General features: G+C 45.9%; 1 protein-coding gene across 5 annotated transcripts in view; it reads right to left on the reverse strand.

Moving 5' to 3' along the window:
• Atp8a2 (ATPase phospholipid transporting 8A2) overlaps positions 1-12,767 on the reverse strand; it is a 527,640-nt gene that overhangs the window by 193,531 nt on the left and 321,342 nt on the right. For all 5 annotated transcript variants that reach the window (XM_021182071.2, XM_021182073.2, XM_029469107.1 and 2 more), the window contains 2 exons: positions 9,370-9,553; positions 6,196-6,306 (listed from right to left, as the gene is read on the reverse strand). In XM_021182071.2, the coding sequence (XP_021037730.1) occupies positions 6,196-6,306; positions 9,370-9,553 (295 nt within the window). The remainder of the gene's footprint in view (positions 1-6,195; positions 6,307-9,369; positions 9,554-12,767) is intronic.

The following is a 12,767-nucleotide window of genomic DNA, read 5'->3' on the forward strand; positions in this document are numbered from 1 at the left end:
TCTCTCTCTCTCTCTCTCTCTCTCTCTCTCTCTCTCTTTCTTTCTTTTTTCTTCTGACTTTTCCGAGACAAGGTTTCTCTATCTGTCCTGTCCTGGAACGTTTTTTTGTAGACAGCTGGCTGGCCTCAAACTCACAGATCTGCTTGCTTCTGCTTGATTAAAGGCTTGTTCTACCTATGTCCAGCTAGAATACTAACTTTAAATAATCAGTTTCAAAAATGTTTTTCCCAAGGGTTCAGGAAGGCCATGGGGAAGCACCATTCTAGAAAATGCTTAACATGTAGCTGGTGGTTGGCCACATTATATCAGAGCTGGAGAACTAAACATCTGAGTAACTTTTAATTAACCCTTTTTGGGGACATGCCACAAAGATGACACACTAGGACTTCAAAAATTACAAGCATCTTTCCATAAGTTCTTTATCCCTAATTTTGCAGTTTAGGCAAATTCTTCCCATTATCAAAATCAAAGAGACTCTTCAAAAAAAATCTGTCTCTGGTTTTTGTTTATACGTTACACAAGGAGATAGTCATGAATCATGAGGGTCATGAATTATGATCCAGGCTTAGCATTACAAAAGACATTGAAATTCTCTACTCACCCTGCCCTGTGTATTGATGGGCAATTTTTCTGCAATCCCTTTAACCATGGAATTCGCCTGCTGCAAACAACAGAAGTCCTGCCAGGTTGTTAGATCATATCCCTTGAAGACTCACTCCCCCTAGCCAGTGTCTCTCCTAACCTGTGTCTTATTCTCATTGCAGAGTCCATTGCAGAGACACTTGGAGGCTTGTCTCCTGCTGGCTTCAGGAAGGCCATGTGCTTGGAGTTAGAATCTTCCAGCCCCTAGTCATCTTTGCCATCAGAGGATAATCCATCTGGCTGCTGCTATAGAACTTAGTGTGTCGTTTTCATGGAAACTCAAACTCCAAGTATACCCCTATACGATCAGCCTTTACACTACTTGTCCCTCAACATGGCTAAGGGGGTAAGGTGCTGAAACACCCTCCTCCCCACACCCGTCCTCACCCCTTCTAGCCTTTATTTCAACTGTGCTAAGGTAGATCTATTGTAATATCTACCGTTTTAGCTTGCTTAGAGTGCACAGCTCTAGACACTCATAGCACTTGCGGCCACCACCCTGTTCTCCAAAGCTCTTTGTGACACTCTTATTGCCAGTGGGAGGCAGACAAAAATTGAAGATTTGTCTCATAAAAATTCAACTGTAACTAATAGAACTATACAGAACTAAGAGCATATCATACTATACTTTAACAGCACTGACAGAAAACAAAGGAGAGGGATGCTATGGGAAGTGAAGCCAGGGAGGAACGGGTCCAGACCACACACACGCAGGTGAACAGACTCTCTATTCAGTGACCTCTCCTCACTAGGATCCCAGGTACCTGGCAGGGCTTGAACATTCAGCATATTGGCAGGATCATGGCCAATGTTTCTGAAGACCTCTTCCCCACCAAGCGCCCGCCCTGCCAGTCGCTGTTCATGCCCATGTTTCTGGAATCCCATCCTGGCTTCCGAAGAGACAGCTGAGAAAGTACAGAGTCACTAAGGTGCAAAGTACTAAAATCAGGGACGATGGAAGGGATGGAGGCGACCTGTTGGTAGTTGCACCTGCTGTCGGGGACTCTAAGAAGTCACAGGGACCACTGTTTTGTTCCTATTTTTTAAATTACTTGAACAATAGCCATTTTGCCCCAATAAATTTGATGTGGTGCATGCCATGAGCTCTTAGTAGATCTGTCGGCAATGAGCAATCCGCTCTGCAGAAGTCCCCACATCATGCCTGTGGTCTGTTCAAACGTGCGGTGAAATGAACTAACTGGACCAACAGCATTTTGGAATATCCGTGGCCTCAGGAGAGGGAATACTGCTATTCATCAAGGCTTCAAATAGATGAAACTGGAGACGACCCAGATGCTCAATCAGCACAGAAAGGGACTAAACAGACTGTAGGGGGTCACACAGTGGGACTGCACACACAGGGTCCCTGTGAAGGAGTGGGCAATGATTCTCAAGGATCCTTCAAGTGAAACACGAACTGTAGCTCATGCTCCACAGTATGACGACATTTATCTAAAAACAAAACAAAACAAAACAAAACAAAACAAAACAAACAAAAAAAACCCAAAAACTATGTCTAACTGTAGAGAAAAGGCAAGGAGGGATAACACATAGGGACTGAGGTAAGTGGTGGGAACTTCCAATATGTGTTCCACACTGCAGAAAGAATACTACCTATTTCCCTTGTATAGAAACCACTCATATGGAATATTATACCAAAATAGGAAGAATCTGCCATGTCACAGTTTCTATTGGAAATCTAGATAATAAAATAGTCCTCATAAAAACAGCTAGGTCACAGAGTTCATGTTCATAGGCATATGCATGTTATGCAAATTGCTCTCCAACTATATTTTCAAATGTCCGGAAGTCACGTGTATATCAGAGGGCGACAGGTACCTGTTACTATTGCCAAGGTTCCTCTGTGAGTCACAAGAAAACCCCTCAAGTCACACAGTAGCATGCTTCGTTTGTTCTCACTTAAATCAACAATTATAACCTTATCTTTAGTATTTTTTTGCAAGCGAACAAATTATTCTACAATAACTTTTGATCTGACAGTTCAAAATATAGTAAAATAGCATGCAAGCGGTACCTCCCTATTCTGAATGTTACACTTGGAACACATGCCGGTGCCAACACAGAAATCTGGAACTAGCAGACATTAACTGGATGGATGCGGTGACCATGATCCAGTCAAGGGTTTTTGTTCTTTTGGTTTCCAAGTTGGAACCTCCTAGAAATCCTAACTAGAAACAGAGACACAGACTCATGGAGCCTTTTAATTTTTTTTTTTTACAACTATCTAAGGAATGTATGGAAGAGACTTTCCAGTGGACAGTTGAGCAACTCTTAGCTGCGACTAGTCATTTGGGGCCCTCACTCAGCACTGTCAGGGGCCTCACTCCAAGCAGCACTTAAAGACAGACTAAAAGGCTGCTCTACTTGGCTTTAGCCCACTTGAAGCAAAGGGAAAACAGGAAGATAGTAGGTATAAAGGACTAAGAAGGGCCCCTGAGGGCTGCTCTGGGGGCCCCAGGCAGAATGTTTTGATAAGAAGTCTAGACTATCAGCAATCTGCTGATGGTGAGGAAAACCAGATTATAATGACGACGACGCTGTGCAAAGCCAACAGCTAAAGGGAAAGGGTGCTGGGAAGCCTGGGATGATGATAGCATCCTGGCTCCCCTCATGCTGCCCGTTCCATTATCTGTGACCCCAGGTGACACTAAGGAGTGACTCCTATCTCGTGTGCAAGGAAAAAAAAAAGGCAAAAGCTGGCAGCTGGCAGGATAGGAGCAGACATGTCTAAACTCCACTAGGAACTGTACAAACAAGAGCGGAGGGAAGGCGGTGAGGGCAAAATGAGCCGCACCAACATCTACAGGGATCTGAACCTTCTGCAGATGAATCACATCTGCAAATAGCCCCAGGTCCTGCTATGTATGAGAAAGACTTTCCTTTCTTAAGAAACAATAGTTGCTGTTAACTGTGAGCAGACAGGACCTTTGTCACAGGGATTACGGTAAAAGGAACAGGCCAGGCTGTAAGACATATGCCAGATCTCTTCTGATCTCTTGTGAGATTCTTTGAAGAATCGGAGATGATCCCGGCATGTGGGAAGCCACTGGGTCAACTACGCCAGCCAATCATCTTCTACACAGAGGCAACCACACCCAGGGAGCACAGAGTGACAAAGAAACAAAGAAACTGTCCTTTATGCAAACCAGCAAAATGCTGTTTTCCGGTGGGCCCAGAAGACAGAGACACACAGGCTGTTTCTGCCTGCCTGATGTCTTTGGCTGGGCAGCCATGTGCTGTGAACAACTTGCACAGCTTGGGGAAACCTTCTTTCCTAGTGACCTCATCAGACAAGTGACATCAACCTGTGTGTGACCTGAAGGATTCATTAGGACAGAACTGACAAGGTGGCAAAGTAGCAATTAGTCACAACAATGGGAAAAGTTAAGTTTCTTCCTAGTTATCATTTTTATTATTCTTTTCTCAGTGGAAATTTATACCATAATAAAATGTGATATTAAAATCCAGGCAACATTGGTTTTGATTGCTCTGAAGACTGACTTCCATGTCTTCTGCCTCCTCTTCCTCTTCTTTCTCCTCTTCCTTTTAGACAAGAACTCATGTAGTCCAAGCTGATCTGAGCTCATTGTGTAACTGGGGGCTGCCCGTAAAATCCTCACCCTTCTGTGTCTATCTACCAAGTGCTGGGACTACAGGCATGCTCCACCCTCTCTTTATGGTCTTTTCTAACAGCGCCCAAGTTCAACTTATGCTTCCTCTCTCCCACCCCCATCTCTCATTGCTATTACTATTATTTAGTATTAGCGCCAGGGACTGAGGCCAGGGCTTTGTTCATGATAAGCAAGTGATCTACCACAGAGCCACATCCCTAGCCCTCCTCTCTTCTAAATACCCTTGGCAATCTAGTGTCAAGATAGACTCAAAGACACACTTTTATAGCAGAGCTGTTCTCAGAAAGGAAGTAACCAAACCTAAAGAGCTTCCTCCATTTCCAGGTCCTTACCCATTAACAAGCACACGGTTTTCTCATACATGAATTAGCATCATGGAAAAATATAGGACTGAGCTGGTTAGTTTTTTGTTAACTTGACACAAGCTAGAGTCACCTGGGAAGAGAAACCTCAACTGAGAAAATGCCTCCATTGGATTGGCCTGTGGGCAAGTCTGTACGGCATTTTCTTGGCTGATAATTGTCAAGGAAGAGTCCAGGTCACTGTGGGTGATTCTACCCATGGGCAGGTAGTCTTGAGGTGTATAAGAAAACAAATAGAGCAAGCCATGGGGAGCAAGCCAGTTAGCAACCCTGCCTCCAGTTCTGCCTCCAAGTTCCCTGACCTCCTTCAGTGATAGAACTACAACTAAGCTGAACTAGTCTTTTCCTCCCCAAGTTGCTTTCAGTCAACTTTCCACCACAGCGCTAGGAACCTAACCAAGACAAAGGCAACAGGACATGAACTCAATGCTGTAGTGAGTATTTTGGTGTCTTTAAAAACACAGAACTATTATGGGGCTATGTTTTCATCATAATCTCAGGAGTGGGATATGGGGTTGCTTCGGATTGTCCACAGTAGCTGATTATGATTTGCCTCGTGCTCTAACAGGGGTGTGAATTCACCAGCTGCCAATAGTTTCTGAAATTGTGTTATGTTTGGAATTTTGGGGACTTTTCGGAGGCTATATAAATGCTAGAGTCTTGAGAGAAGTTGGCCAGTTGGTTTGTTGGATGCTGTTGGTTGGGGTTTGTCAAGTGGTCATGCCCAAAGGGACTAAAAGAAGTAATGTGATATCCTAGCAGAGATCAAACTTGTCCCAAGGAACTTGAACTCCCTAATCAGCAGGAAGTAGTCTTCCAATATCTTCACTCCCCTTTCCTTCTATTCTTTTTCCTCTCCTACCTAATGTTAGGGGGTTAATAGTGTGGAAGAAGAAGGGTAAAAGAAAGAAGAACCCACAAAGTAGTCAAAAGTCAGGCCACACAATGTGACATTTTAAACAATCCTATCAGTGTCCTACTCGATGTCCCTCTCATGTCCACCCCTTTGCCACATATGTCCTAGCATCCAAGTACCCCAGGGGTAGCGAGGACATGTTCAGGGAACAGCAGATTCCATGACAAATGCAGCAGGGAATTAGGCTCTGTTCATGCTGGGGTAGGGTGGTGGTTGTGGACACAGCATAGGCACAGGTTGCCCAGAAGTATCTCGGAGGCACCCAGAAAGATGGCCACCTCTGTTTCCTAGCACTGACCACACTTGTCTCATTCTGCCCTAGCAAGATGAAGGAGAGAGTGACGGGGCATTCTCTGCCACCACGGACACAGCAGCAGCAAGGAAGAGGAGAACAGCATCAGGCCTGGGCCTGGGGATCTTGGGAGGATAGGGAAGAAAGGCTGTATTACAAGTCTCATGGTACAGCCAGCTAAAAAGAGGCTGCACAACACAGATCCTAGTAGGACCCAACAGTAGCTTTAATTTTCCATTAGCAAACCCCTTCCTTAGGGTGGATTCAATGTCTACAGATGTTCTCCGCAGAGGCCTGCCTCCTTTAGGGAGGGATACCCCTTCTCCTTACCTCGATGATGTAGAGGACCACATTCTTGTAGAAACAGTACAGGATACACTTGGTCACCCGGTTGTAGCTCCAGGCTCCATGGACCAAAAGCAGCTTCTCCAGGTAGGAAAACTGAAAAGGAACAGTGGCAAGTTCAGAGCAGCCTGTCATTGAGGACTAAAAGACATAGACTGTCCTTATGAGCAGACACCAGACCCGTAGGTAACTCACAAAACAAAACAGAACAAAACTATACCACAAAACAACCAGATGCCAAAGGCCAACTCGGTTTCCCTGAGGTGGGGCTTTCAGGGCAGGTGAGAAAATCTCTTCAATTGACTGATATTTTCCCCCAAACACACTGCTGGACTCTCACTGTGGCTGGGCCTCTGAGCTAAATGCCTTCCAGAGAACTGATTAGGTAAAGATGGAGGGGAAGCACGCTGGAATGGGGCTCCTCCATAAGATCTGTCATGGATTTTATGGTGACCACAGGAGAAAGGCACAGAGACTCTTATCCAACAAAGATTTGATTCAAGAAAGATATATACACAAGAGCCGTGTGTTCCGTCAGTTTGTCATCTCAAAGGAATTATACTTTCCATACACCATAGAGGTACCTGGACAGACTTACACACACAGCTATAGAGATATACAGATATAAAAATAACACACACACACACACACACACACACACACACAGCCTCCACTTCCTCATCCATGTCCTGGTCCTTCTTTATCTCCCACTCAATCAGGGTGCCTGGCTGTGCAGTCAGGAGCAGCTGACTGGCTCTCAGTAGGGGTGTTGTAAGGGCCCTTGCAGTCTGCGGCAAATGCACAGTATTCTAATACCATCTCCCCTGAACTAGCTCCATCTTCCCAGAGTCATACAAGACAAAGGCTGGGAAGGTGGATTGTTCTCTGATGGGCTGGGAGCTGAGGGCTGTGGACACACACACTATATACCACAAAGTCCCTCTCCTTAGCTCAGGTGGCCTGTCACCTGTCCAGCAGAAGCTACGTGTGCAAGCATGAGTGAGTCAAGCGAGGGCATGGAATCAGGACTCTACCCACTGAATGTGTTTCCTAGAATCTTCTCTTTACCTTAGGGGGCACTTCCTTCAAAACACAATTTTTAAAAATGTGGCCACCAACATCAAAATAAAAAACAAAACAAAACACGATATTAATTTCAATCAGATATGGTTATCACTTCAATGGGGCAGAGGAACTCATCCGATTGGTGGTGGTTTGGGCATGGTAATTAAGGAAGAGGCGGTTTAGAATCTAGCTAGTACTTGGCACAAATTCAGCCCCGAAATGACAGCGTGCCCCTGCAGGACAATGAACAGGAAAATCCAGGCATGGGTAACAGTGGTTGCCTTAGGTTCCTTCGGTAGATGTGGCTACTACCCTGGAGGGCAAAGAAAACCTTAAATGGACTTCTGCAGGCTCCTCTCCATCCCTCTCTGATGCCTCCCTTTAACAAGAGCAGTTGTTTCACCGTCTACCTCCTGCTCATGTGCAGTTTCAGGAAGGAATGCCCCCCCATCCCTAGACACTCTAAAGAGAAGAGCAGACAAATATTTGCCTGTAACTCCTAGGAAACCTCTTAAGATGCCTTCCAGCCAGATGATGTTATAACTCAAGTATTTAATAATGCTAGGGTATATAACATCCACGGTTGCTGACAGCAGACAGGAAGCATGGGTCCCACGGGCCTCTGCACAGTTGACTCGGCAAAGGAATGGAGCAGGTGCGTGTGGCAGCCACCGAGTGCACTGGGGTCTGCTGTTCTCTGATGTTGGGCCTGTGCTCAGATCTGAAGCCAGTTGTTGTGTGTAGGACCTTCAGGATTCTCACCTGTAAAATCAGAACTCCTACTGCCTACTTCAGGAATCAGCTGAGGGATTTGGAGTCCACCAAGAAACACAACTGACTTAGTCAATTTTCAAAGCCAAGTGGTCTGGGTAATTTCTTGCTGCCTTTTTTCAGAATCTCAAACCAGAAGGAAACATGAGAGGTGATCAAACAGTGCTTCCTTCAGGGGTGGGGAGGCCCCAAAGTTGCAGAGGCCCAGACCACAAACCCTGGGGCTGTAAGAAGGTTATGTGTTTTCTATGCATCTCCAGACTTTAGCTGAAAGGGTGACATAGCCATTGTCCCTTGTAATCATGCAGTTAAGTTTAACATGTTCTTCAAAAGTCTATTCAGAGAAGCAGAGGGGCAGGGGAGAAGCTGGTGCCACAACAAATGCAGGCATTTAGCCACAAGGCCCTGCAATTCGGTATCTGGGAGAACATGGCAGTATTCTCTGGGACTGGGCTTCTACGCGATCTACCAGGCCAGATAGGCCAGTTAGTCCTCAGGGGGGACTTGAGGCTGACTCTTCTCCTTCATCGGTGGCTATCACAAAGGGTTGGACACATGGATTCTTGAAGTACATGTGAGTAAGCAGGAAACAAGAAACACATCAGAGCCAATAATTGTAAAGCACACTAGAACCATGCTGGCAACGTTTAGATCAGAGAAGAACAGATGGAATTCAGCCTGACTGCAGGAGGCTGCTTGCTTCTGACCATGAGTCACATGGCCCCTGCTCCCTCAGGTCATCCCACAGCAGAACTCTTAGAGGGTTCCCAGCCAAGAGGGGACATCTCTAAGTGACTGCTTCTTTCTGATATTAAGCGCTTGCCAGCACTTCTAAAAGAAGGGCGGTCCTTGAGTGAGGAACTATGTGTCATTCTGAGATAACTACTCTTCAGTGAGGAATATGAAGAAGAAGGAGGAGAGGAGGAGGAGGGAGGAGGAGCAGAAGAAGGAGGAGGAGGAAGAGGAGGAGGAGAAAGAAGAAGGAGGGGGAGGAAAAGAAGAAAAAGAAGGAGGAGGAGTCGAAGGTGAAGGCAGCCAGTGGGAACAGGAGTAGAGATGTGGAGATTAAGACATCCAGGGTCCTGTCTGCCAGGAAAGGCACATCTCTGAATGACAGGTCTGTGGGCCAGTTCCACCTCTGGCCCAAGAAAGCTCAACCCAGAGAAGGAGCCCTGAAACCGTTCAAGATCCAAACACTAGAGAAGTCAGCAGGCACTTGCAGTTCCTCTAGATGGTGGCTTCCCAAGGTAGGCAGAGTCCTTGGGGCTGAGCCCTAGCCTGTCTCCTCTGCCCAGCTGCCCGTCACTGAGAAGGAAGGCTGACCTGTGCGATGGCGTAATCTGAATTGTTGGTAGCCTGCATTCCCTCGTTCCCGCTGATCCCGACCCCTACGTGGGCTGTCTGGATCATCCCCACGTCATTGGCACCGTCCCCGATGGCCAGGGTGATGGCTTTCACTCGCTTCTTCACAACATCCACGATCTCAGACTTCTGCAGAGGGGACACTCTGTGAGAGAGGAGAGAAGAGGAAGAAGTGAGGAAAGCAGGTATCCATCCTGAGGGGACAGCTACAGCACTTTTTTACAGGCTACATTCAAAGGCGGTTACCAGGCAACCTTGAACCCAGCGCTTATATTTTATGCTCATGTGCAAAGAAGCTTTGAGAAAACTGTGGCTTTCAGTGTTCGCTAAGTTCATGGACACAATTCATATCCCTGAAGCAGCCAGTCTGTTATCCACTGCTGAGTGGGATGAGTGGCAGGCAAACCCTCTGCGGCACATGGGCACTGCCCAAGACCAAACTTAGACCTTAGACACTGTTTTCCCAATAAACTAGACCACAAGAAGAGATTCCCCTAACCCGTGCTGTGCTATCCATCCTACATAGCATGGGGCTGGCAAAAAAAAGTCTCAGATAATTTATAGAAAGGAGAGAAAACAGGCAGGATGTAAGAAAGGGCAGCGAGAAGTCAGCAAAAGGAAAAAAGATTCCATCTCTATGCAGAGATGATGATATGGTTGCTAGGCAGGCAGGGAAGGAGGCTGAGCTTGGATAGTCCCAGGCCTGAGGTCTTCTGCTACAGGAGAGACAGAAGCACAGCACGGAATGGGAAGACAAAACCAGCCCCTGTCTGAGTTGAATGACTGGTGCCAAGATCCCTACACATTCTAGGAAGACGGCTATAAATCTAAGGACCCAGTGGGCAGCAATGCTGGTTCATGAACTGTCTCATCAGACACAAGCCAGGATGGTCCAGCAGCAGCAAAAGTACCACTTGCAATCCAGAGCTGACTTGTTTTTAATCCCGAATTGCTAATCTCCTTTGGGGAATTTACAAGTGAACTCCCAAGTCATCTCCAGAGTGAGGTGCAGTGGCTGCAGGCACAAGCTGACCATGCATAAACTAGAGGAATGCTCGGAGACCTGTTTCGGTTTCTTTCTTTTCAAATCATTTATTCATTTTTATTTTATGTGCATTGGTGTTTTGCTTGCATGAACATTTATGTTAAGGTGTTGGATCCTGGGGTTACAGACGGCCCTGAGCCTTCATGTGGGTGCTGAGAACTGAACCTAAGTCTTCTGGAAGAGCAGTCAGTACTCATGACCACTCAGTCATCTCTCTAGCCCCAAGATCTGCTTCTTAAGAACTGTGCCATCTGGCATGGTCCCCATGTTCCAGAATACTGTAGGCAGACCTGTGGCTGCAGCTTCCCACAATATATGTCACCCAACTGAGAGTGAGTTGGTCTTTTACCAGATGGTATATAGAGAAAAGATACCTGTGGGTTGGATGCTGGCCATTTCACAATGAAGGAGAGGCTAGGAGAAGTGTGGACAAGGAACAGGAAAGGAGGTAAATAAAACAGGGGTGTTTTGACATAGAAGTTGTTAGTTTTCTGTTAGGTGTTACAGCTTGGTTCTTAGGGTATCCTACAGAGGCCCACATGTTAAAGGCTTAGTTCTCAGGTATTGGGAGGTGGTGGACCCTTTAAAATATGGAGACTGTAGTTGGAGAGATTGCCCAGTGGTTAGGAACACTGTGGTTGATACCCAGCACCTACATCATAGTTCACAATTGTCCATAAGTCCAGGACCAGGAGCTATAATGTCCTGGTCTGACTTCTGCAAGCACCAGACACACATATGGTGCATAGACACACACGTGGTGCATAGACAAACATTCAGACAAAACCCTCATATACATAAAATTAATTGATCTCAAAGAATTTAATAGAACAAAAGATGGAGTCCAGTAGGGGCTGTCTCTCAATCATCAAGAGCATCCTTTTGAGGATGTAGTGGGACCAATTTCCTCCTCGTTCTTCTTTCCAACTTCTAGCCTTGAGGTAAACATCTTTGGTCTGCCATGAACACACTCCCATGGTGTTCTACCTCATCATGGGTCTCAGACAACAAAAATGATCAACAACACAGACCTTCAAGAACAGAAACAAAAAACAAAACAAAACAACAACAACAAAAACAAAAAATCTCCGACATCCCCAATAACTTTTCTTATAGTGACAGAAATCTGGCTAAAGTGACTAACAGGAGTGAGCTACAAGTCACCAGGCTTGTTCAGTTTGCCTCTGGGATTTGGCTCTGAAGTCACTCAGTCAAGCTTATTGCAATGGGTGACAGCACACTCCATGAATATCCAACAGCTGCCTCTCTCCAACTTGCAAACGCAAGAGGTGTGTAAGGCAAGTCCTACCCTGGCATTTAAGGAGCATGAAATTCCCATCAAGGATTTATTACACCCCCCACTGTAATGCCTTGAGAAAATGTAAGTCTGAGCACATGCCTGAGGTTCAAAACAGATGTCAAACAGCCAATTTCTACAGGACCGACTGGGCACTATTATGCTCCGGCTGCATGGAGCATTTGAATATGCCAAGTTGCCATGGAGCGAAAAGCAGCTTTCCCCATCTTAATCTGTGACCTGGAATCATGCACCACACGTAATAAGCATTCCCAGAATATAATGCGTTCACCCCATAAAATAAAGCCCCAGACCACATCTGAGCAGAGCAAGGTGCTTTGGCACACTTCTGTAACCAATTTTGGTGCATTATAAATAAAAACACAAACCCTAAAAGTTCCATCAACTGAAGAGGTAGCCTACGCACATACAGAACATAACAGATTTGCAAATGAAGAATTCCCCTTTTGCCTCTTAAGAAAGGCTCAGCGCTCCCCCGAGAGTCTCGTTTTCTGTGTCCTGACTTTTTAAAACTAGTTTTCTCAACTGACTTCGGCATAATGCTTAATTAAAACCAAGGGCGGATGCTTCCACAGAAGTAACGTCATACACTAATTTACCTGAGCTACAAAAGCCCTGGTCAGGGTGACTTTCTCATCCTGTGCAGTGTAAGTGAACTTAGAAAGCTCCTTTTCCTGCTCAGCCACCTTTTAGGTGGAGCTGGACCGGGATGATGGGTTGGTGTCTAGAGCTCCTTCGAGCTGGAGGGGTTTAAAAGGACTCCTCTCAGAGGCATCCAAGAGAATGCCCAGCAGACCATCAACACCCACCAACTAACCAGAGCCACTGAGCCCTTTCACTAGCTGGTTCTAAATGATTAATTAAATAACTAACTACAAGAAGTTTGCAGACCACTGTGCCAGACCTGTGATTCTCAAATGTTAAATAGGCTCCAAAGCCATCTGTAGACCCTCATTCAGAAAGCCAGGAAGAGGCCTGTATTGTGCTTTGAGAGAG

Source organism: Mus caroli, chromosome 14 (genome assembly GCF_900094665.2).
Source record: "Mus caroli chromosome 14, CAROLI_EIJ_v1.1, whole genome shotgun sequence".
NCBI lineage: Eukaryota > Metazoa > Chordata > Mammalia > Rodentia > Muridae > Mus > Mus caroli.